This window comes from Apus apus, chromosome 1 (assembly GCF_020740795.1).
Source record: "Apus apus isolate bApuApu2 chromosome 1, bApuApu2.pri.cur, whole genome shotgun sequence".
Taxonomy (NCBI): domain Eukaryota; kingdom Metazoa; phylum Chordata; class Aves; order Apodiformes; family Apodidae; genus Apus; species Apus apus.
In genome coordinates, this window is record NC_067282.1 from 14,754,952 (window position 1) to 14,779,555 (window position 24,604).

The following is a 24,604-nucleotide window of genomic DNA, read 5'->3' on the forward strand; positions in this document are numbered from 1 at the left end:
TTTATCGTGATTGAGATTTATTCGACAGTGTCAGTTGTTACGGCCTGTGGCTCCTCGACAGTCCTCGAGGAGCCAGGGCTGTCGGACGCGTGTCCCGGGAGGGGGACAAGCTGGGGCTGTGGGACGGGCGGCCCCCAGGCGGCAGAGACCGCTGATCGTGCTTGCGCGGCTCCCTCGGGCCGCCGGGCCGTGTCTGGAAACCCTGAGCGCTGCCCTCCGCCTCCTGAGGCCGGGCCCGCGGCTGGGGCCGCCGTCCCTGCCCGCCTGGCGGCAGCGCAGCAGCGCAAGGCCGGGCCCCGCGGGTCTGTAACGGAGCCGGGGGGGGCAGAGGAAGTGCCCCCAGTGTCGCAGTGACCGTGACACCGTGATGCGGCTGATGACAGGAGAGATGCTCGGATGGCTCCGAGAGGAAAGCCACGCAGCAGGCCGGGACGTCGCCTGGCACGGCCGAGCCCCGGACACCGCACGGTGCGGCGGGGGTGCCGGGCAGGGGGGGGCAGGGCTGGGACTCCCCGCTCCGCGGCGCCGGGGCGGCCTGCAGAGCGCGCGCTGCTCCCGGCCCCGCCCGCTGCCGAGCGCTGCCCTTCCTTGCCCGCCTCTGCCTGGTCGTCCCTGTCTGCCCGCCTCTGCCCGCCTGTGCTCGGTGTGCCCGCCTCTGCCCTTCCTTGCCCGCCTCTGCCCTTCCTTGCCCGCCTCTGCCCTTCCTTGCCCGCCTCTGCCTGGTCGTCCCTGTCTGCCCGCCTCTGCCCGCCTGTGCTCGGTGTGCCCGCCTCTGCCCGGTCTGCCCGCCTCTGCCCTTCCTTGCCCGCCTCTGCCCGGTCTGCCCGCCTCTGCCCGCCTCTGCCCGGTCTGCCCGCCTCTGCCCGGACCGGGCTCGCTGACGCGCCAGCGCCGCCATTTTCGGTCACCATAGTGACGGGTCCTGGCAACGCGGGGACGCCGGGAAGCTTCAGGCCTGGCCCCGTACCCCGCCGTGAGCCGCCGTCCTTCCCGCCCCCCGCCCCTTGAGTCTTCTCCCGTCAGCCCTCCATGTTCTCCCGTGGGGTTCCGGGCCCACCCCTGCCCTGATCTGCCGTGGCGCGGTGCGTCCTGCCAGCATGGCCGGGGAGGGAGACAAGAGGAAGCGCTTTATTTCGGCCACGGCTGCGAACTACTTCGGATTGGATCCCGCTGTGGGTTCCACTTCCCTGGCCGCGGGGCTCCATTCCCGCCCGGAGCTGACCAACTTCCTCGACGACGGCAACGAGTTCCTCCTGGTCGTGCAGCACTCGGGCAGCCAGCTGATCGCGTCCAACAAGGTACGGCAGTGTCCGGCCGAGGGTGGGCAGGCGCCTGTGGATCCCGCCTGTCCACCACATCCCAGTCCGCCAGTGGGGATGCAGAGCCTGGGGTCCAGCCCAGGTTTCCAGATCATCAAAGGCTGGTGTCTGATTTGGGACACCTCTTCCTACTGCAGATACCTATGCTGGTGTCAGTGTCTGCTGCGTGTAGTTACTGGCCCGAGAGTCTGTGAAGCCCACGCGGTCAGCTGTGTGATGTATTTGTTATTGGATTGTGCCCGTGCTGATACGTGGTTTTAGAGTGCAGTACAGTATTGCTGTGTGCACGTAATGCCGCCCTGAGAATGGCGTGTTACCTTGGTGCAGAGGCCAGTAGAGTCTGATGGTTGGGTTCTGGGCAGGGGTGCATGCAGGTGACTGGAAGGATTGCATTGTCAATATCCATGCAGGAAATGTGGCCCAGTATGTGGCACGTTGGCTGATATTTGACAAGTCCCGAGGTGTTTGTCCAAATCATGCATTTAGCAGATTGGTGTGTCCAGCTGCGGCCAAATCTGAAGTTAATTGACTGAAATGTCCTGCTCTGAGTGTGATCAGCAAGTGACTCATCCCAGTGATATTGTGGGTTGTGATGTGCAGTGAATGTCCCTGTGTAATCTCAGCAGACACAGGGTTTGACATCTGTCCCATCATTCTGCTGTGAGATCCAGGTCGTGCTGTTATGTCAGTGACAGTGTTTTTGTGTAATGAGTAACTTTAATTACCACTTGGACTAATTGTCTGTGTAGTCCGTGAAGTCTAGTGCATGCTGTCTTGATGCAAGAGTTAACATCTGTGTGTACCAGTTTTTGGGGTGTGCTGCTGAGCCATTGTCTAATATACAGAGCTTCTGTCAGCAGCTATGGAGAATCAAATGCATATAGGGGCTATAGTGTACACTTCTTATTTCACTGAAATGATGTTTGTAGGTGTTGGGTTAAGGACTTGATAAGTAAAATTAATGCTGTTCAGTAAAACTGAAAGTTATTTTTAGTAACCCTCTTCTAACAGAAAAAGTTCACAGGTGTTTACAGTTGCACAGAATTTGGGATTTCAGCTAGCATATCTTCTGCTATCATTTGATCAAATATTTACTGATGTTCTCCTGCTTTATGAAATTCCCCTCAACCATAAATTGTTTCAATAATTGAATTTATGGCAACTTTTGGAACTTTTAAGTTGGAACTACAAAAGGAGGGAGAGTCATTTTACAACTCATGATTTTCCTGATGAAGGAGGACGCCTTTCTCTGTCCTTGAGAAATCTATGAATTGCAATATGGCTATGTATTTACAGACTCAGGAGTTATGTAAAGTAAAAATGCAATTAAAAAGACTTCATGCCTAGTTTTCTCTAGGCACAAGACAGAGTTTTTGAAGTTTCCCCTGAAAATAGTAAGTGACGTTTTCAAAATCAAAATAGTGCAAGTAATTATGGTATTCTCAGGTATTTTAGAATTAAAAAGGCATTTGTATTTGATGTTGGAATTCAGATTCCAATGGAATCAGGTATGAGTATAATAAAAGTTTTCTGTGCAAATCAGAGTCTATCAGAATGTTATCAGAGCCCATAACTAGTGATATGAAGTTTTATAATTTTTTCTTGATGTAAATATTAGTGTAAATGGTGTACATAATTTAGTATAGTATGCAGTCAATTACAGTTTTCTAAATAAACCCTGCCTTTTTGGTTATTACAGATTGAAGCTACTGGTTCAAAGAATGTGTTGGTGTTCTTTAAGCTGCGACCTGATGTAATTACAGAAGATAATCTTCATAGTAATATTCTTGTGTCATCTATGCTAGATTCACCAGTTAACACTCTTTATCAAGCTGTACGACAAGTTTTTGCGCCAGTATTACTGAAGGTGAGCAGTATATCAATTTAAATGTTCTGCAGATTTATATTGAAAGAGTGAAATTCTGTGGAATATTCTGAACAAATATTTCCTGTTTTAAAAAGAAAATCTTTTAAGGGCTTAAGTAATAGATGATTGTTCTAATTTCTAAGTTAAAGAAGATAATTCATCTGTCAGTAAGGATTAGTGGAGGCTTCTGGTCATAGATGTGAGAGAAGCGGAGACTTCTGACTAGAAGTGTGGAATACACTGGGCAGTGCTGGTTAATGGAGACAGCAGCTCCTTACCTCATTTCCACCGAGAGTTGTGGTCCTGTGTCCTTTTCTTGTTTTAGATATTCTTATATTTTATATGAAATTCATAGGTCAGTATCATACAAACTGTGGTTCTATAATATGTGGCATAAAGGTGTGCTAGGCTCTAGATTAATTTGTGCAGCTGTATTTTTCATAGTTTTGCTTTTAAAAAATGTTCTGAAGCTTTTTCATTTGTTTCATTAAAGAATATATTTCCTTTGCAGATGTTTTTCTCAAAACCAGTGACCGTGGCTGTATTTCATAAGCTGAACAGGCAGAGTTTCAGCTTTTACATAGTTTTAATTTCTTGCTTGTCATAGTATTAATAAAATAATTTTAGAAAAACTCATTAGCTTTTAATATTTGATAATAAAAAATTCCAGATTCTACTACAGAAGTAGATTCCAATTAAGAAAGTTCATGAAGAGAGAATTACCTTTATACTTTTATAAAGCCAACAACTGACTTTTGATTTTATGATAATTTTTTTTTTCAGTATTAGTCTGAATTGTTAAGTGAAAAGAAGATGCTATTCCTTGACTTTAAGAAAAAGAAATTGTTACATTGTCCCACCGTATAGTTGGTTACTGCTGTTAATCTGAGTTATTTTATTATTTTTTTTTAAGATTAGTGGAAGGAAGAATATTATTTTTCTGTTAAGTGAGCTACAATTTTTAAAATTTTCTTTGCAGGATGAGGGATGGAGTAAAACGTTTGATCCCAAACTCCAGAAACTTCTAAGTGAGCTTGAAGCTGGCTTGAGTACTGTTCTCAGAAGATCAGATCCTACTTACACAGGAGCAAATTTCAGTGAAGATGACATAAGAGGTTTGTTTTGCAGTTATGTCTTTTTTAGTTAATTTTAAATTAGGAATACAGTATTTACTTACAGGTTGAATTTTCAGTTATCATTATCCCAGTGACCATTTATGTGTTTCATATTTAATAATTTCCTGTTATTATTTGCAGCTATACTTACACCAACAGATGAATTCCAGTTCTGGAGAGAATGTGCTCGTCATGGAAGTAAATGGTGTAGTAAAGAGAGAGCTTCTCATTTTAAAGACCTGTTTGAGGACATGGCAAAAGTATGCTTCTTTTGTGTGATCAGTGATGTATTTGTAGACTTAGTAAAACCCACTCCTTTTTGTGAAATATATGCCTGTGTATGTACATTCCTTTCAAATATTTAAATATATAACTATGTACTTATTTTTTCTTAGGCAAAATTTCAGTTTAATGTGTGTGGTTTCCAGTGACAATGGTGCAGGGCAACAACAACATTTAATTGGGAACTGATTTGATCATCAAATCCTAAGAGCTGCTTTTCGGTTTGTGAACAGGAATTGACTAATGAAATTTATAAAAAATAGAAGTGAAAATACAGAGGATTATAATGAATTTTTGTCATGCAGAATTAAAGGCACCTGTAATGTACTTGCTTAAATAGCACTTCAGATATTAATGCAGTCTTCACATGAATAAATTAAACAAATGCGTGTTTTTTAGTAGGGTTATGCCAGTTAGCAGTAAAATTTAGGGTACCATGGTAATGGCCATCTTTAGTATAAGTGTTTCTACAGTACTATTTGAAAAGTATTTGTATTCATGATATTTTTTTCTAGGATTATTACAACTTGGATAGTCTTTCATTATTTGAAGTTGTGGATTTGGTGGAGACTACCAAGGATACTGTTGATGGTGTGTGGAGACAAACAGAACATGATCCTTATCCACAGCCACGCATGCATAATCTCTTGGATGTAATAGGTAAACCTTTATGCAGTCTTTATTAAATGAACAGTGGAGAGAAAGTAAAGTGAACCCTTGAACAGAGAGCTTCCTCCTAAAGACACCAGTGATAGCCTACATCAATAAGGTGCTTTATTTATGTAATTAAGATCTGTGAATATTATTTGCCTTATAGTATCCAGTAATTCATCCCGTTCTGGTAGATGCCTTCACACATTCTTGGGAAGATGATAGATAATAACATGATGGAGTTCATTACCTTTCAGCCTGTGGACTGGGTTTGTGCTGCTTCTATTTGACTCCTTTTCTTTCTCTCAGAGGAGAAAATTTATTTACGTAAGCCCTCCTTTGAAGGTTGATTCGGTCTGTGTGGAGGTGAGAGCAGGACATGCAGAAAGGTTTCTTCTCTCATTCTCCTCAGAGCAGTCTCATGTTCTGGAACAAGCATATGACAGTGAGTTTGTCTGCTGCTGCGAGGCATGTGTGTGTGTGTGCAGGAAGGATTGCTGGGGGCAGCCAGCAGCTCCCATTACTGCTGATAAAGATACATACTTGTGTGTGGATGCCAGAATCCAAATCCATCAGCTTCTGATGTTGTACCTATCTCCATTTAACTTGAAGATGGTTCAGATTTAATACAATTCTTAAACAAAATTATTATCAGTTACTGATACATTTGTTTGAAATTAAGACATTCAGAAAAGTTTTATAAAAATGTGTTTAGAACTTGATGTAGAGTTTAGATTAAGTATTTTGAACAAACTGAAGATACTGCTTTTGTATAATTTTTTGTGTTTTAGGTGGCTCATTAGGTAGATATGTTCAGAGAAAATTAGCAGCCTTGAATTTGTGGGAGGATGCTTTTCACTGTGTTAAAGAAAATCTTAAGGCTGGCATCTTGATTTGTGAGCAGTGGGTGTCAGCTTGTCAGTACCTAACTGGGCAACTGTGGCAACGCTATACTCTACATCCGTGGAAAAATGAGAAATATTTCCCTGAATTGTTAGCCAAACTTGGAAAACGCCTTGATGAGGTAAAGATTTGGATTATACACATTCTATTTAATTAGAAACATATTTAAACAACTTTGGTTTAAGTTAAGAAAAGAATTAAAACACTCTTACAGCCTTTTCAAAATGAGGTGGCATTCTATAATCCACATTTGTCTGAGCCTTTCAAAAGTTTCTTGTAAAAAGGAGACATAATGTGCTGCTTCTGCTTTTTTTGCTTCTAAATGTAAGTTTTATGTAAAAGTACATTGTATTTATCAAGTATTTTTTCCCTTATAGGTGCTAACTGTTAGAACACTGCATGAAAAACTTACATTATTTTTGCCAGCTGGAGAACATAATGCTTTAAATCTTGACCAAGTGTTTGAACCCTTTGCTGGCCTAAATCCTGTACATTATAATCCTTACACAGAGGTATAATGCCTTTTTTTTTTTTTTTAATTTATTCACATTCTTTCTGTGACTTTTTATTATGTATGTAGATAGTCATAAACTAAGATGTGAACTCATTATCTCTAGCCCTTATGGAAAGCAGCAGTCTCTCAGTATGAAAGAATTATTGCACCAGCAGAACAAAAAATAGCAAGCAAATTGAAGAAATTTCTTTCAGAAATTCAGGACAGTCCTCAGCAGGTAAGGATATTTTTGTAGTCTGAAAACATTCCTAACAATAAAGTTATTGAATTCTTAAGTAGTCAGTTTAGAGCATGGGAATAAGAACTTAAAGCCAAAGACAGTACTTAAGAACAGCACTAATGAGTAGTGCCAGAATATGTTTACCTTTTTTTCAGGAGAAAGGTAACTTTTTTAACTTCATATTCCAGCTTCTTCAAACATTTCAGAAATACAAGGAACTGATAAAGCATCCAAATATCAGGAAAGAATTGCTGTTTGAAAGGGAAACACTGCTAGCCAGACTTCAAGATTATGTCAAAGGTAAAAAAAAAGATTGAAAAATATTTAATTGCATTAGGATTATTGCAAAGACTAGAATTCTATACTTTTAGAGTTATGTCAGTATCCTTAATTTTTTTTTTTTAGCTACAGTAGTAATTTTGGGCTTGGCCTAATATGAATCTTTTGTTTATGTTCCAGACTATCAGACAGACTTTGAAACTCGATGCCATGGTGTTGCTGGTGAGGTTTCTGGACCGCTGTCAGGCAAAAACCTGTCTGAAGTTGTCAATAATATTGTATGGGTACGGCAGCTGGAGCTGAAGGTAATGGATTCCATTACTGTGTAGACACAATATTATCATGTAACATAAAACATAGTATTTGGGATTTCTGTGGGGAATTCCCTACAGAAAAATGGTGAACTTCCCAGGAGTTACATAATCAGAATTCCTTATCAGTTGCTAAGCTGAGTTTTATTAAGTGACCTAGAATACAGTCTTTACATAACACACTGAACTGCCTTTTTTTTTTTTTTGTCAAAAATTCCCAAACAAAATTCTGACAGGAGGTGTTTTTGTTAAATTTCACCCTCCAGTTGAATTGTAAAATTGCATTTAAGATTTTCAGATATCCAGATTCTGACATCCTAACATCTTGTTATTACGAACCTGTGTAGTGTCCTCTTGAAATCAAAGGGATTTCTTGGTGGTACTTTTTTGAGTCACTGCCTGCCAGGCAATTTACTACAGAGACTGTAATAAAAGTAAATTATAAATGATTTTGTGTTATTTTACAACAGAATGAGTTTAAAACATATATGACTATTTTAACTTATGCTATTTTTGTTAGTTTGTATTTAAACTTTATTTGGAAACTCTGGAACATTTTTTTTTAAGGATTGGCTAGTTAAAATAAAAATGTTTTCTGTAAATATGTGTCATTTGCAGTATAGGTTTGAGTGACAGTAGAAGCTACTTATCCCAGAACAATTATTAGCCTAGTTTTTTGTCATTCACCTGTGATTTGCTGAAATCTCAAGGGCCCATTTCAGGTGAATGTGACAAAGGATGGAGGTATTGAAGGTGCTACTTTGTTATGTGTTCTACAGAGAGAACAGCAACAGCTCAGGTTTCACAATTTCTTCTGCTTGGTCTGCTAAAGACCTAGAGAGCAGTTCAGCTGGTGTGTGTTGGTTGTGTGCTTACTTTAGGCTGTACTATTTTTTAAAATTGCTCTCAAATCTCCACAGTTTGTATTCAGTAGGGTTTTGATTAATTTGTCCACATGTAGTTGTGAAATCCCATTTGAAATCCCATTTGAATATTGCCATGGACTTTACAGGTACAAAAAAGAATTTGGTGGAGTTCTGTACTTTAATGGAGAATAAAGTAAAGACAAGGTGGGATACTCTGAGGTATCTTAATATTGGTGAACAATATTAAGATGGTTGTGGTGGACAACTTATTCAGACTCAATTTACTGCAATGGGAATTTGAACATCTGAGAAAAAATTTAAGAATTCCCATTTTTCTGATTGATTTTTGAATCCCACTTGGATGTTTTGTAATACTGATTTTTATTGTCATTTTTCTCTTCTGATTGAATACTGGGAAGTTAAGCTTCCTTTCTTTGTGATTGTGTTTAAGGTGGGTGATACTATCGAGCTGGCAGAGGCTCTTCTGTCTGACTTATCGGGATTTCAAACTTTTCGTCAAAGTGCAGATTCTTTTCTGGAACAGTTAAAAGTATATGAACAAGAACAATTTGATGATTGGTCTCGGGATATCCAGTCAGAACTATCAAATCCCAAGTCAGGACTTTGGTAAATATTTTCTTGTTTAAATAACGTTTATGCTGAAATCTGTAGTGTAATTAAATAGAACTTGACAAAGGAAATAAAAAAACCCCAACAAACATACAGAATTGAGAATGAGTGGAGAAACAAAATGGAAGAGTTTATTGTCACTTCATCATCCTGCCAGGCTTGGTTGGTGTGGTGAATTATAGAGCACAGTGTTGATAACTCATCTTGCCATTTCTATCAGCACCTGGAATAAAAGGCATGTTTGGTTTGCTCGGTGTTACTACTGGTTATCCTTTGTAATAAGCCAGATAAGAATAGAGTATAGCTGTGATACACAGATAACACATGTAGAGTAACAAAGTAACTGTTATTCACAAGAAATTCTGCAGTCTAAAATAGAGCAGATGAAGGAAGGATAAGAAGATAAATTTAAACCTCAGGAATCTTGTTTCCCAAAATAATTATATTATTTTATGGAGCATTCAAATATATTGTAATTTTTTTTTTTAAATTGGTTGGCCACATAGTTTCTGTCTGCATCTCTGAGTGCTGCAGACTTTCTTTGAAAAAAAGAGTTTGTCTGCAGTTTCAGAGTTTACAGGAGTTAATAATTCTGTGTAAACTTTTATTTTATGAAAAACACTCAAATAACAAATAAACAAATTCAACACTCCAAAATATAATAGTAATCTAATTTATTAGTACCATAAAATTGTGTTACTGTGAGATTTTAAAATATGTGAGTAGGCTAATTAAAAGGAAAAGAAAAGAGGTAGATCACTGAAAAGGGGAATGCAGTGGATTTTTCTAGTGGAATTTTCAGTGGAATTTTCTAGTAGAACTAGAAAAAGATGAGAAAAAAAGTGAAAAATTAGTAAAGCTGAATTTTTTTGAAAGAAGCCTGGAAGTATGATGGTGGAAGCATTGCTACAGTAGAAAAATGAAAATCTAAAGGTAGGATGATGCTCTGAATAGCATCTGATTGTGTATGCCAGAACTTTCCACTGATCCAAGTCCTGGTTCTTGGACTTAGTGTCTCAGAGAATTTTTTCCCCTTTAAAGTGCTGAGGAGTGGGGCATGTGAAATGCCTGCTTGAGTGAGTGTGATGGATCCAGTGTATCTGAGAAAGATTGTCTAGCTGTGAGTTACAAGTTAACTGTTGTAACGAGCCAGAAAAACATTGTGAGCAAACCCAATAGGCGTTGTTCATTTCTTCTTGTCTTCACTTTTGAATAGCTTTGAATTAAGAGAAAGGAATAATTTCTGAGAAAATTAAAACTTTAATAAGCATAAAAAAACTGTAGTAGAATTACATCAGTATTTTTAGAATTGTTTATTATATTATTATAAAATGCACCTAAGAAAGGATTAGTATAAAATTGTATTTAATAATATGTTTGATTTTGCTTTAGCATCCAAGCTAATAGTCCTGTAATGGAGTTGGATCACGTTTTTGGAACATTAAACATACTTTATTCAGATCGTTTGGTGACTCTCCTAAGAGAAGTACGTCAGCTCTCAGCACTGGGTTTTGCTATACCAGCTAAAATACAGCATGTTGCAAACACTGCTCAAAAGTTCTGCAAGCAGGCAGTCATCCTCAAACAGGTATAAGATTAAATGTCAATAAATTCCACTTCTGACTTCCCAGCTTTAGTAGTAGAATTTTTCTAGGCTACTATCTTTGCTTTTTGCTTTGTGAGACTTGCTGTGAAAGTGACTTGTTTCTTAGGTAAGTCCTTAAAAGAGAAAAAAAAAAACAAATAAATGCTTTACAATTTTGGAACATTTACTAGTTTGCAACTGAAAATATATAAATAAGTATTTTCATGGAAATGTGTGTTTGATTTTTGAGGGGGTTATTTTTGACTGGACTCAGTGCTACATAAATTTTTATTGGGCTTGCATTTCAGTTGAAAGACTATGTCAGATTTTCTTCTGTTCATGTAAGATGCAAGAATAAATATGTATAAATTGGTCAACATTGTTACACAGGCTCAGTGCAGTTTCACAGAAGGTGTCATTAGTATCTGAGGTACCTGCACAGCGAAGATAGAGATGACACAAGACCTACAGGATACCCATGCATCTGGGTCATTCACAGGTGCCTAAGAGGAAACCTTTGTTATCTCAAAAGGCCCTAGATGTGTATGTGTTGACAACTAAACCGAGTTGTAGGGTATCCCTCTTGCTCCTGATGCCAATCTAGAAGTAAATAAGTGTGTTTTAGGTTGTGGGTTGTATCCTGGCAGATGTCCTGGATACTTGGAGTCCTCCAAAATACCTCTAGATGCCTACATCTGCATAAAATGTGGAACCATTCCACTTAAAATAAGTAAGAGACTGAACCTGTTTCACATAAGGTGAAGTACAACCACCTCAAATGTGCGTAAGAAGCAGATTTTTTGGTATTAGAATTCATGTCTAGAAGAAGGTAGTTCACATTAGCATAGTATATGTACTTTATTTTTGTAAACATTTTACAGTTATGGTAAATTTGTATTTATTAGTTATGTTGATTGAGTAATACTTTCAGAAATATCCTTCATTACACTTTTTGGCATATAAATATTTTTATCAATTTTTGTTAATTTAATCTCCGTTTTTACAGGTGGCGCATTTTTATAATTCTATTGATCAACAAATGATTGAGAGTCAGAAGCCAATGATGTTACAGTCTGCTTTAGCATTTGAACAGATAATTAAGGTGAGAGGATTCTTTGCTCTTTATATTTTAAATTTCAGTGGTATCTGTGCATATTCTGTACTGCTTTTTCTGTGTTTATTTCTGGACTTCTTAACTGTCTTTGAGTTTGTCATTTAAACAACTGATTTTACTTTGGATATGAACACAGTGTTCTCTTTCAGGAATAATTTTTAGTGTTTGGATTTACACATGAACCACAATGTTGTCAATTCCTTAATAGCTGGGACTGTTATCAAATTAAATATTAATTTGGTCTATTTTAGTAAAAATGACATCTGCTTTATTCTGGTGCTTAGTATTAAAGAATGGTTTCATTGTTTTGACTCTTATTAAATCTCTGTGTATTTTATAATTCTTTTTGTTATTTCTAAATCATCTAAATAATGATTTGGGCAGGTTAAAAGCAGATAGTTTCTGTTTTGGATGAACAAAGAATCTGTGAATCTACCTTGTTACTGACTTATGCATGCAGTTTATTGCAGTGGGTTGGTGTTCAGTTGTCATGTAGTTGCTCTGAGAAGAGTGATTTTTTAAAAATTACTATGAAGTTCACTATTCTTTCAGAAGTTTTATATTCTTTTAAGGAATTTGGAGGAATTTGTGTATTTAATTTTTTCTTCTGCTTTAAAGGGACAATACAAATTTAAAAATTACACTACAACCTACAGTTTTTTAACACTATATCTCTATTTCAGGCCTGGAGAAACGTTTTGTATGTAATTAATTTCCCTTTACCAGTTTTGATCATTTTGAGGCATTTCAGCCTCTTCTAGCACTCTTACAATCTGAGAATGGCTGGAGAATTATAAAATGCCCCTGAACCCTGTGTTGAGCAAGGGAAAAATGCCTCCAGAGCCTTACAGAAATGACTGGAAACTTGCTCCTGGGGAGCATTTTGCAATACAAAGTATAAGAATGAGGGGAGGTTTAGACTGGACATTAGGAAGAACTTTTTCACTGAAAGGGTTGTCAGACATTGGAACATGCTGCCCAGGGAGGTGTTTTACTCACCATCCCTGGATGTGTTTAAAAGTCATCTAGATGTGATCTGTGGGAATATGACTTAGTGCTGGACTTGGCAGAGTAGGGTTAATGGTTGGACTTGATGATCTTAAAAGTCTTTTCCAACCTAAGTGATTCTGTGATTCTAGGAAAGCAGAAGTGAAATTGGGGTTGGGATTAATTCATACAAAATGATAGAGAGTCCAGGTCCAACCATAGGTTCAAAAGTGTCCTGGAAAAAGTTCTGGAACAATCTTTCAAATTTTTCCTGGGCTGACTGCAGATTATGCCACACATTCCTTTAGATTAAAGACCCTGAGACAGGGATAGTGCAGAAACTTTCAATGGACCAATGTAATCTCTTATTTGATGTGATTTGTGCCCTACTTCGTTTAGGAATAGGTCCAGTTGTGGAACTTCAAAAGCTTTTATATTCTGATTTTTCTACTGTAAATTTAGCAAAATGCATCAGAACCCCAGAGCCTTGATAAAAAGCTCAGAGAAATGGAGTTTCCCAAAGCTGCTTATGAGTCAATGGAATCTTACAGCGTAATTAAAAAAATAAAAAAGTTCATGATAAACAGGTGAAGTTGAATAGCAACTGTTGGTCTGATGTTTTGGTTTTCGGTCTGTGCAGAACAAAGAAGAAAGGAGGAGTTTAAGGTGTCCTCTTAGCTTAAGACATCTGCTTATGAGTGTGGGGCAGAAGTCCCAACATCAGTGGGTTTATTTCAGTCTTTCAAGAGTCTGGCTTTAATCCTTCCCGGTGTGTTGATGTAGCTCTAATGATATGTCCACATTTCTATGATTTGCCATATTATTATGTCTCTAGTGCAGTCGTGAGAGAGAGATATCCTCAATTTTTTACTAGGAGTAAAACCGTCTTTCTCAATACTTGCTATGTGATAGCTGGTAAACTGTATTTGTCATTAAACCTTATAAAAGTATGTTTTTACAAGCATTCAAAATCTGGTCCTGGAGGGAAAGCTCCAATAACATGGAATAATCCAAGAGAATTGGAGACTTATATCCAAAAACTCCAAGCTGCTGCTGAACGGCTTTCCACTGAAAACAGAAAACTAAGAAAGTGGCACACAAACTTCATTGAAAAGGTATATTTTCCAAGTGCAATTGAAATAACTTCTCTTCTAGCTTTCTGTATCCTTTCTTTCATTTATGTGGTGATTAATATGCTTACTATCTTTTAAATTTCTTCTAACAGGTTATATCTCTCATGAATATTGATCTACTTCGGCAGCAGCAGCGTTGGAAAGATGGACTCCAGGAGCTCAGAGCTGGATTTGCCAGCCTAGAGTCACAGGCAGGGTCTCATTATCATGTTGCAAACTGTGATCATTTGAGGTTTCAGTAGTAATCAAGATTTAAGGCTCAAACATAGCATGATGGAATTAATTTTGTTAAGAGGTTACTAGCTAGCTCAGGAAAACTGTGTACTACTTAGTTGATGCCAGACGTGAGGTAACATTACACATAAGGAGGATGATCTAGTCATACCAGTAATGGGAGAACACTTGGTGAGATGGCAGGGGTTAGATCAAAAAATGGGAAAACCTTAGGTCATGTAGGTCAGTTGTTTCTGAGCCATTAATAAAAGGTAAAATATAGAAATTGATACAGATATGTGTGATCTCCAGGTGGAATAGAAATAATGAAAAAGCCACATTTTTATTTGTTCACTTAACAACTTTTGGAATAGAATCATACAATAATTTAGGCTGGAAAAGATACTTAAATCATTGGGTGAAATGATTAAGAATATAATCTTATAAAAGCAATTGGATGATACTACTGTCATCTAGGCTATTTTGAGGTATCATTCATGTCAGTTTCATTTTTCTTATAGCCTTCAGCAATGATGGGGCTATATTCTTCCATGGATGTGGTGTTCTTAGCCTTTCTAATGCAAACCCAGATAATTTTAGTTGGTATTTTCCAGTCAAATAAATGCAATATTTTTACTGTATTTTTCTTCTTATTTTTTCCATCTTCTCAAGATAATATGAGTAATAAATAAGTGCATCAATTCAGCTTTTGGTTTGTAACTTCTTTTGAAATTTAGTTTGCAAATTTATATTTTGAGGTCAGTGTATTTTACTAAAATTAGCAGTCTATATTCACTTTAAGATTGGTTTTAAATTTTTTCTGGTATTACAGAATACTTTATATGGAAAACTGACTAAAGAATTGTAATTTTTTTTTTTCCTGGACTAATAGTCATAAAACTTAATCAAACATATTCTGTTTTCACAATCCAGCAGTACCAGGTGGTATAATCTTACTGCTGTTGTCTTCAAGATTTTACATATTTCTTTAAAACCCCTGCTTATATGTATCTTAAGGCTTAATTGGGACAATTTCAAGTTTTGTTAATCTCTGGACTCTTCTGTTGGATGAGTTGTAGGGCAGAACTTAACTGTAGCTTTCTTTAACAACCTTGGACTGCCTCCTGTCTGAAAATCCTTATCCAATTAAATAAGAGTAGAACCTGTTGAGCTGCAAGAAGTTTCTGATTTCTTTTTTAACTTGGTTGGCCCTTCTGAAAATTCCTGGATGGCTTACAAGTAACTATTTCCAGACTTAAGTATATTATAGGACTTACTAGTTAATGTTTATCTGTAGAAGACAAAATAATTTTCTGAAATACTGTTCAAAAGGTAGCATTCACATAATAGGAAAATAAAAGGTGTGATACAGGTTTAGATCTCTCTTTCAGCCAGTTCTGTATCTTATTTCTAGCAGTCTTGTGCATTTTAGAGCAGCCGTGAAGAATTTCATAGTAAACGAATGGGAGATGAGCTTCAGTGAAGATGCTATGCTCAAGTGCCCTAGAGACTGGTTTGATCTGGATCTTTTTTTAAATTCTTATATTAATTTGAAATAAATGTAATAGCTCTAGATCATCTTAATATTCAAACTGTCCATAGAAACATAGAATATCTTGAGCTGGAAGGGACCCATAAGGACCATCAAGTCCAACTCTTGCTTCTCTCAGGACTACCTAAAACTAAACTGTATGACTAAGAGCATTGTCCAGATGCTCCTTAACTCTGACAGACTTGGTACAATGACCACTTCCCTGGGGAGCTTGTTCCAGTGGTGTGGTACTTCTTTCAATTTTACTGAGATCCTGATCTTCAGGCGTTGTACTGTGCTGAGTTTCAGATTGTAATAATGGTTTTAGGAAAAAAAAGAAAATAAAAACTAAACATTGTTTAATTTTAGGGTTTCAAATCATGTGATATGAAAGCTTGGAGACAGCACTGGAATCATCAGCTTTACAAAGCTCTGGAGCATCAGTATCAAATGGGCTTAGAAGCACTCAATGAGAATTTACCAGAAATAAGTATTGATCTAACATTCAAGTAAGGTGTTTTTTTTTCCTATTAAGAAAGTATTCTGGCTCAGATTACATTCGGATACTAATTTTCATGTTTTGTTTCACTTTTTAGGCAAGGCCAGTTGCAGTTCAGACCTCCTTTTGAAGAAGTAAGAGCTAGATATTATAGAGAAATGAAGAGATTCATCTCCATTCCAAATCAGTTTAGGGGAGTAAGTGAAGCCGAAGAAGAGTCTATATTCACTGTTATGACCGAAAGAAATGCAAATGGGTTTCTGACTGCTTTCAGTAAAGCAGAGGATTTGTTCAGAAGTCTAACAGACGTTCCTAATCAATTCAAGGTATTTTCAATATTGACTCATACTTTGTTGTATTGTTTTTTTTTTCCTCCCCGATTTCTATAATTTTAAGCTTCAGACATTCCAGAAGTGCCTGAGCAGTGACATTTGTGCACTGTTTTCCTTGGACATTCCAGAAGTAACTAAGCAACGATGTTTGTGCGTTATTGTCCTTTTCTGTAAGGCTTGTAAGCAAAAGCTTAGTAAGGCCACGTTAGCCTAACCACTTAAGCATGTACCTAGCTTGAAGCTTATGTACAGTTACTATTGAAACCTCAATATTACAGCTGTCTTGTTCAAAATCTATTTTAATTATCCTTAAAAATGTGAGTATGTCAAACCACTTTGTACCCTCTGATTCATGCGAGATTTATTGCAGAATACTTTATATGGAAAATTGACTGAACAATTGTAATTGAAAGAGCACAAAGGTTAAAGAGAATGTAGCTTGAAAACATTATTAAAGTGTTTCAATATTATTAAGAAACTAGAGTTTTTTAGTCAGAAATATATTTCTTTTCCATGAAATCCAAAATAATGTTGAAAAGGAATGGATTGTAATTGGCCAAGTAGACATTGAAACCCTGGTGGAGACACATCTTTCTAGCAAACAGGACTGGGAAAAAAACTTCAAAGCATTAAAAGTGAGAGGGAAAGAAGCAGAACGTCTTCCAAGGTACAGTGTAACTCTGTTCTTTTGTTTGAATAATGTATTCTAGCAGATACTTAAAAGGAAGTAGTAGAATACAAATATTCTTTTTACGTGGACACACAGATAGAATTTCCAGGTGTCACTTTTATTTTTAGGCTCTTATTCTCTTTTATCTATTCAGCCTTTTCTGAAACCTAAGATACTCCTAACGATGGAAAACCCCATCAAAATTCAGGTCTGATCCTGAAATACTACAAAATATGGTGACAGTTTAACAGTTCTTTTAGCTAAGTCCTGTACATGTGGGGGCTGCTTTGAACAGATGTAGTAAATGTTTATACATGAAGTAATTCCTGTATTGAAACCTCTGATTACCTCTTAAAACTTAGTTTCAGATATGCTACTGTAAGCTTTTATTCTTACATATATTCACATGGAATTTAGTGTATTGCATAGTTAGAGTTCTTAAATGTAACTGGTAGGAAACATTTTCAGACAAAGTAAAAAGAGGTGACATTTCATGCAGGAGAATGGACTAGTGAAACTTGTTGGCTAGGTGATATTCTGAGTAGTAAAGGTTTTCATGAGTTCAAGGACAGGCTGGGGTGAATGGAAGAGAAACTGGCTGACAAGTCTATATCCAGAAGCCAGATGTGGCTATGAAATGCCACGAGTTGAAAATAACTGGTATTGAGAGAGGATACTCAGGAAGGTATCAAATGTTGTAGCCCTTTTTCTTAGTGTTCTTTTTAGGCATCTGCTTATGGTCACTGTGAGATATTAGATATGGGGCCTTGAAATCAATCACTGTGGCTTTTCTTATGTTCTTTGGACTATTGAAGCATGGCTTAGTAAATTCTCATGGAAACTAGAGATTTAAAGACATGGCTGTACAAATGATTTAGTGGGGGTTTTTTTGAGTATTGAAATAGTACTTCTATATCTAATGACATTGGTTATGAAAAATCAGGCATGTTTCTAACTATTTGGAGGAGCAGAGAATGACACCTTAGTATCCATAAAACTGCATAATGGTTATAAATATTTCAGTACTCTCAGTAATTTCCCAGTAAACTATAGGGTTTTTTTAGAATTATAAGGGAAATTTTTTCTTATTAGGCTACCAAATCAGGGTAAAAGTATATACTTGCATAGATCTTAGAGATACTGAAATGTAAATATGCTACTGAATAATTGCTATTTTTTAATCTTTTGTCTTGAAGCACCATCAAGATAGATTGTTTAACTGTTAATTGCAACCCTGTGAAAACTGTAATTGATGATTTAATCCAGAAGTTGTATGATGTTCTTGTAATTTCTTTGAGAAAATCTATTCAAGGTAAATAATAGTATTTTAATTTTGTTTCTGTTGTATTAATGGACATTTGTGTTAATGTAAATACTCTTTTTTAAGAAATGTTTTACTCTCAGGCACAGTGATCTGCAGAAATCACAGTACAGAAAAAGTAATCTGTTACTAGTTTTTCACTACAGGCCAAACCTAAGACCCCTTGATGTCCATGTGCACCTTTCCCATTCACTGGTTTTGACCACGTTGATTCTGGATGTAAAAGAGCACACATGAACAGTATTTGGCTTGTTTCTTTTGTCTGAAGGAAAGTTTCTTTGTTGTTTCAGGGAGTAAATTTATTTGATATTTGAGAGAGGAAAAATTCTTAGGCTTTGGAGGGTAAAGATGGAAGCATGAAATGGTGTAATTAAAAAATAATCAGATTTTTCTTTCAAAAATTGAAATATTTCATGAAGAGTCTTAAATAATGTAGACTTACTCCATACAGTTACTTGTCATTCAGATTGTCAAAGTGCAGAGTGTTAAAGAGTGCAAAATATTTCCCTGGTTTTGGGTGGTCTGTCTATGAGATTATGAGAAATATCTTATCGTGTTTTGGGCTTTAACAATCAGCACAAGAAAAGCAGAACAGGGGTTGTGCAGAAAGTGAAGTAAGGTGGCTTTAGTTAGTTTCTTTAAAAACAAAACAAAATAAAACCCATAACATCTGTATTTTTCCATTTACTCAAAAAAGACTGAAACAGGTTTTTGAAAGTATATAAATAAACATCTTATGTGTTTATGTTTAATTCTCGGATGGGACTCTAATTCTTGTGATCAAAATCATACATGCATTGAACACAGTGGATTACATTTTAAAAGCTGTGTGTAAGCACAAATGTGCAATTTTTGTTAAAGCAGCATGCAAGATTGGGGTCCACAATCTTTTAAACAAATTCTTTGCATACCTTGTTGTATCTTGTGACAATGTTGTATCACAGTACATTTGTCTGACTTGGGTATTTCTTGCTACTAATGTTTTCTCCATGGTAACTTTGTTTTCCACCTCTCTATAGCTCACCTCTGTGATGTTTCTTCATTTCTCACTGATGCCATGGAAACATTAGTGATTAGGCCTCAGTCTGTCGAGGAAATAGCAGAAGACAATTTAAAATATTTAAACCTATGTGAACGAAAAGAAGGGGTAAGATACTATTTTATCATACCCAGAACAAGAGCTATAAAAATGTAATTCCTTTCTAGTATGGAAACATATTTATTATAACTAGTTTAGAACAGTTCTAGCCTCCAATTTGAACCTTTTTGAGTCTTCTGTGGTTCCTGAGCAAGTAGTAATACTCTGGATTTCTCTTCCACAACCTTACCTTGTCTCTTCTTGTAAGCAAGTACACCTTTAACATCAAGAATATCCTCTGGGAAAGTGTAAAGTGATTACCCATTACAAGAAGGACCTCTCCTTTTATATTTTTTTCTAACCTGCCATCTGTTAACTTCTTACCATTTAAGTCTTATATGGACTAGTCAGTCCCTATTCTTCCTTTACATGACATGTGATTGTGTTCTTTGTTGTGTCCTGTATCAGCCATCTCTTTTCTAGCTTGAAGAATTTTAATTTACATAATCTTTTCTTATACATAGGCTTACTCATAACTTGGATCATACTTGTTCTTTTTGGTCTTTTTTAGTTTTGCAATAAACTTTTTCTGTGGTACCAACAGACTTTTGTACAGCTTTTAAGATAGGAAAAAAACATGGGTTTACATGAAGAAATAGCAATATTACTTCTTTTTTTCTCTTTTTGATCCTTCTGACTCCCAACACTTGGTGTAGTTGCTACTGCTCAGATTAATCTGGCATTTTTATAAAATTGGATGTGATAACCCTAAGGTATCAATCCTTAATTGCAGCTGTTAGCTCAGAACTCAACTTCAACTTCACAGGTGAACTATTTTGATTATTGGAGTAACATAGTGTCATTAAACTTTATCATCTTACAGGTTAGTCTCCTTTTCCAATGCTTCTATAAACACCTTGAGCAGTCCAGCACAAGTACCTACAGAACTCCATGGGCAAGCTTTTTCTATTGCAGGAACTAGCCATTTCCTCCTGTCTCTGTTTTCTATCTTTTACCCAATTAATTTTCTCTACTAGGACCTTTGTTCTTATGTCAAGGTTACCAGATTCCCTTAAGTGCCTTTGGTGTGGATTTGTGTTAAAAGCTTTTTTAGAAAGTCAGCTGGAATATGTAATTGCAAGAGTTAGAATTTTTCTAAATACCTCAGATATTTTTTCCACTGTTTTATTGTAATTCCATAAAGTGTTTAAAACAGCATATAACCTGTGCATACACAGTTCATTATTCTTATGTTTGTGTGTATAGTTTGGATAAAAAGGATTTGCTGAATTTTTATTCCTTTGAATTTAGATTTTTCTGCTGTTTCAAGAGGCTGAAGATAAAAACAAACTTTTGCGAACTGTGGCTGGTGCAGGTTTAGACACCATCAGTAACCTAAGAGCTACATGGGATAAATTTGAATTGATGATGGAAAGCCACCAGCTTATGATTACAGAACAGGTAACAATGAAAGATTATAATTTTAGCTGAAAACGTTGACATTATTTTTACTAAGTCTGGAGAAATGTTTTGTCTCAGATTGAATCCATAAATGTTCTCAGTTCAGTGTTAACACCAACATTACTGAGTTGAGGGAGAGCCTTTAAAAGAAGAATACTTGAACAATTTGCATCATGGAGATGTGGTGGGATGTCTATGACTGGAATATTGAAATGGAAGGCACAGGTTGCCCTGAGAAGTTGTGGATGCCCCCTCTCTGGAGGGTCAAGGCCAGGTTGGATGGAACTTTGAGCAACCTGGTCTAGCAGGAGGTGTCCCTGCCTATGGCAGGAGTGTTGGGACTAGATGATCCCTTCCAACCAAAACCATTCTATGATAATAACTAGGTAAAACTTTTGAACAGATGCTGAAATGAATGTCACATTAACTTTCCCGTGGCAGAGATGGCTTAATTGATGCAATAATTAGCTGAGGAAAACAGAATAACAATTAAAAGATAGCATTCTTATTGCTTTATAATGTTTTTAGTACTGATGCTTGTTATTTTCTTTTCAGAAAACTTGGCTAAACTATGTGCAGTCCTGTAGTTCTGTTCCATAGCCAAATCACTGGACTCATTTGAAGTTCTATTGAAGATTTCATGTGCCATAAAAATCACACAGAATCTTAGGGGTTGGAAGGGACCTTGAAAGATCATCTACTCCAACCCCCATACAGCTGTTTTTCTCTGTGCCATAAGATGCAGACCAAATAGGTAGAATAGGCAGAATAATTAGGTCTCAAATATCAGCATAAAAAAAAAAGTAGTGCCCCTTTAAAAACAAATGAACTCAGAACAAAGATGAACTCTTTATTATGTTGTTATACAAGAAGTTTTTGAGTTTGATTTTGATCAAGTTGTAATTACCAAGTTTTGATCAAGTTTTGAAGTTGATACTTTTGTTTTGATCATAGTTGTAGTGACAAACCATTGAAGGAATTTCAGTTTCACTCTTGCTTTACAGATTGAAATGATGAAAGGAAATGTGATTTCACATATTAACATATATCTTCAAGACCTGGAAAAGTTTAAAGCTCGTTGGGATCAGCTAAAACCAAGTGATGATGTCATTGAGACAGGTGATCAGGATGTGCTTGAGAAAAGTTCTCAGATCATAAAGGAAAAAAAAAGGGAATTTGATGAACTTGAAACCATGAAAGAAAAGCTCATGTATGTATCTTTATTTACCTGTATAACTTATTCATTAATCTTTTGCAGCAATAGTATCCCACGAAATGTTAACTAAATTTTATCACAACAGATAATACAAGGAATTTAGTTTTATTTGTATTACATGATATTCCTTAGTTTTTCAGGGTCCTTTTTGTTGATTTTACATAACATTAATTTCTTAAGCTAGGTATTTCTAGAGATTTTTCTTTAATGGAAAATGTCACTTAGTCTTTCACATGAAGGAGTCTGTACACTTAGGGGCTTGATCTTCTGAAATTCTCACTAAGAGAAGGTCTGAGATATTTTTCCAGGACAGGGGAGTTATTATTTCAATCTTCTTGTAATTTAAGTCATCAAGAGCTCTCATTTTCTGAGATAGACTGTTGTGCAAAAGTAAAGGATTTTTGCTAATACAAAATGAGCATATACTTTTTACATAACAGGAAGAAATAATCAATTAAAAATTATTTTCTTTCAAGATTTGTATTTGGGGACAGAAAGTAATTCACTTTTCTCATAAATGAGAAAAAAAAGAAATTTTATGGAAAGTAATTGAGTGTGGGAGAATGTTGCTGTGTTGGAGAGTTATCCCTCATATTTATTACTTCTATTCAAGAAGTAGACTATAAAGAAACTGTAGTTGGTGGCAATGTCCTTCAATGAAACCAGTGGCTTTTCTTGGAAAAATATAATTATTTCCATATGATACCATCTCTTAAACCATGAATGCATAATAGAATATTGTAATGTGTAATGCAATGATCTTTTTATTCAGTGAAGAGTGCCATCATTTTAAATTGGAAGAGCCTGACTTCTCCTTGTCAGAAGTTGTACATCAGGACATTAAGAGTTGTGCGGAAGTCTGGGCATTGTATGAAGAGTTTTATCAAGGTTTGCAGGAAAAAGCCAAAGAAGACTGGATTACTTTTAGGTATGATTCTCTTACTTTATTTTTCATGGGTATGTATGTGTGTACTGTATGTGTGTATGTATTGTAGTACTGTGTTGCTGTGACATGTTTATATTTGCTTTTAATGCAGGAGTAAAACATACCTATTTGAAGAATTTTTGTTTAACTGGCATGATAAAATGAGGAAGATGGAAGAACATACTGTAATGACAGTGAAGCTGCAAAAAGAAGTAGACAAATATAAAGTAAGGTGATAATTACAAAAAGGGCTATAAGACAGAAAATGTTTTGGTATTACTAGGTAATACACTTTATTAATTGTTCAGGTCTTATAATAAAATCAGTTACAATTTAACAAAATATCTTCTGATACTGTTTTGAACATTTAGCTTACTTTTGAGAACCTTTTAGTTCCATATAGTGAACAGGAGGGTCAGTACAATTTACATAGACACACATTTGATGCTGAGTTTTCTTCAGTTATACTCCTAAACATTAAATTCAGGAATTAAAAAAAATACATTCAGTTTAGGAACGTAATTTTTTGGTTTGTTTGAATAGTATGTCACTCTGTAATAAAGCAGAGATATTTTTCATAAAGACTACATGGATTCACATATATATTTTTCCTGTAGATGGTAATTCCACTTCTAAAATATGTGAGAGGAGAACATCTTTCTCCAGACCACTGGCTGGATCTCTTTCGTCTTCTGGGTCTTCCCCGAGGCACTACCCTTGAGGGTTTGTTATTCGGAGATCTGCTAAAAGTGATGGATGCCATTATAGAAAAAGCAGTGGAACTTAAGGTATGAGTAATTTCAAATACATTTCAAATATTTTATTTTGTGGTTTATTTTATGTAGTATGTCTTGTTCTGTATGCACATTTATATTTTTATCACTATAGAAACAGAATATATGTTATGTATACGAATGGAAAGCTTATTGCAAGCTCTGTAGTTTCAAATAAAATCTCTTTATGCTTTTCAATAGGATTTGAATTGTCGAGCCCAAGGTGAAGTCACAATCAGAGAAGCATTACGTGAGCTTGAACTCTGGGGAGTTGGAACTGTCTTTACATTAACAGATTATGAAGATAGCCAAGGCAAGACTATCAGGCTTATTAAAGACTGGAAGGACATAGTCAACCAAGTTGGAGATCATCGCTGTCTCCTACAGTCCCTCAAAGACTCTCCATATTACAAAGGTTTTGAAGATAAAGTGTCCATCTGGGAAAAAAAGCTGGCTGAGTTGGATGAGTGTCTGCAGAATTTAAACCAAATTCAAAGGAAATGGGTCTATTTGGAACCGATATTTGGTCGTGGAGCTCTGCCCAAAGAACAGGCTCGTTTTAACCGAGTTGATGAAGACTTTAGGTTAGTGTTACGCCGTACAACTTATTTTTTGTATTATCTTTGATGTATGTAGGCTAGAACATTCTTCATGGTTCAAATACATGGAACAATTGAAATATGTATGGAGATGAAGGTCAGCAACAGGAATACAGTATACATAGATGTGTGCCAGCGACATAGATCTGAATAAAGGTGGTAATGTAGGTTTCATTTAATGGAGAACATGTGAAGAAAGGAATCACATGA

The 24,604-nt window shown here is 36.7% G+C and overlaps 1 protein-coding gene across 2 annotated transcripts in view; it reads left to right on the plus strand.

Moving 5' to 3' along the window:
- Positions 1-948: 948 nt before the first annotated feature.
- The window catches only part of DYNC2H1 (dynein cytoplasmic 2 heavy chain 1), a 156,224-nt gene continuing 132,568 nt past the window's right edge, over positions 949-24,604 (plus strand). Inside the window, exons 1-26 of one of the 2 annotated variants that reach the window (XM_051626994.1) lie at positions 949-1,298; positions 3,019-3,186; positions 4,166-4,301; positions 4,443-4,561; positions 5,099-5,243; positions 6,026-6,258; positions 6,515-6,649; positions 6,755-6,868; positions 7,060-7,171; positions 7,331-7,455; positions 8,779-8,954; positions 10,350-10,545; positions 11,549-11,644; positions 13,606-13,758; positions 13,869-13,967; positions 15,890-16,029; positions 16,117-16,345; positions 16,891-17,018; positions 18,218-18,333; positions 19,362-19,489; positions 20,732-20,881; positions 21,886-22,091; positions 22,870-23,025; positions 23,135-23,249; positions 23,640-23,810; positions 23,997-24,379. In XM_051626994.1, the coding sequence (XP_051482954.1) occupies positions 1,098-1,298; positions 3,019-3,186; positions 4,166-4,301; positions 4,443-4,561; positions 5,099-5,243; positions 6,026-6,258; positions 6,515-6,649; positions 6,755-6,868; positions 7,060-7,171; positions 7,331-7,455; positions 8,779-8,954; positions 10,350-10,545; positions 11,549-11,644; positions 13,606-13,758; positions 13,869-13,967; positions 15,890-16,029; positions 16,117-16,345; positions 16,891-17,018; positions 18,218-18,333; positions 19,362-19,489; positions 20,732-20,881; positions 21,886-22,091; positions 22,870-23,025; positions 23,135-23,249; positions 23,640-23,810; positions 23,997-24,379 (4,130 nt within the window). In that variant the 5' untranslated portion in view covers positions 949-1,097. The remainder of the gene's footprint in view (positions 1,299-3,018; positions 3,187-4,165; positions 4,302-4,442; positions 4,562-5,098; positions 5,244-6,025; positions 6,259-6,514; positions 6,650-6,754; positions 6,869-7,059; positions 7,172-7,330; positions 7,456-8,778; positions 8,955-10,349; positions 10,546-11,548; positions 11,645-13,605; positions 13,759-13,868; positions 13,968-15,889; positions 16,030-16,116; positions 16,346-16,890; positions 17,019-18,217; positions 18,334-19,361; positions 19,490-20,731; positions 20,882-21,885; positions 22,092-22,869; positions 23,026-23,134; positions 23,250-23,639; positions 23,811-23,996; positions 24,380-24,604) is intronic. The other variant, XM_051626984.1, reaches the window with a different exon arrangement.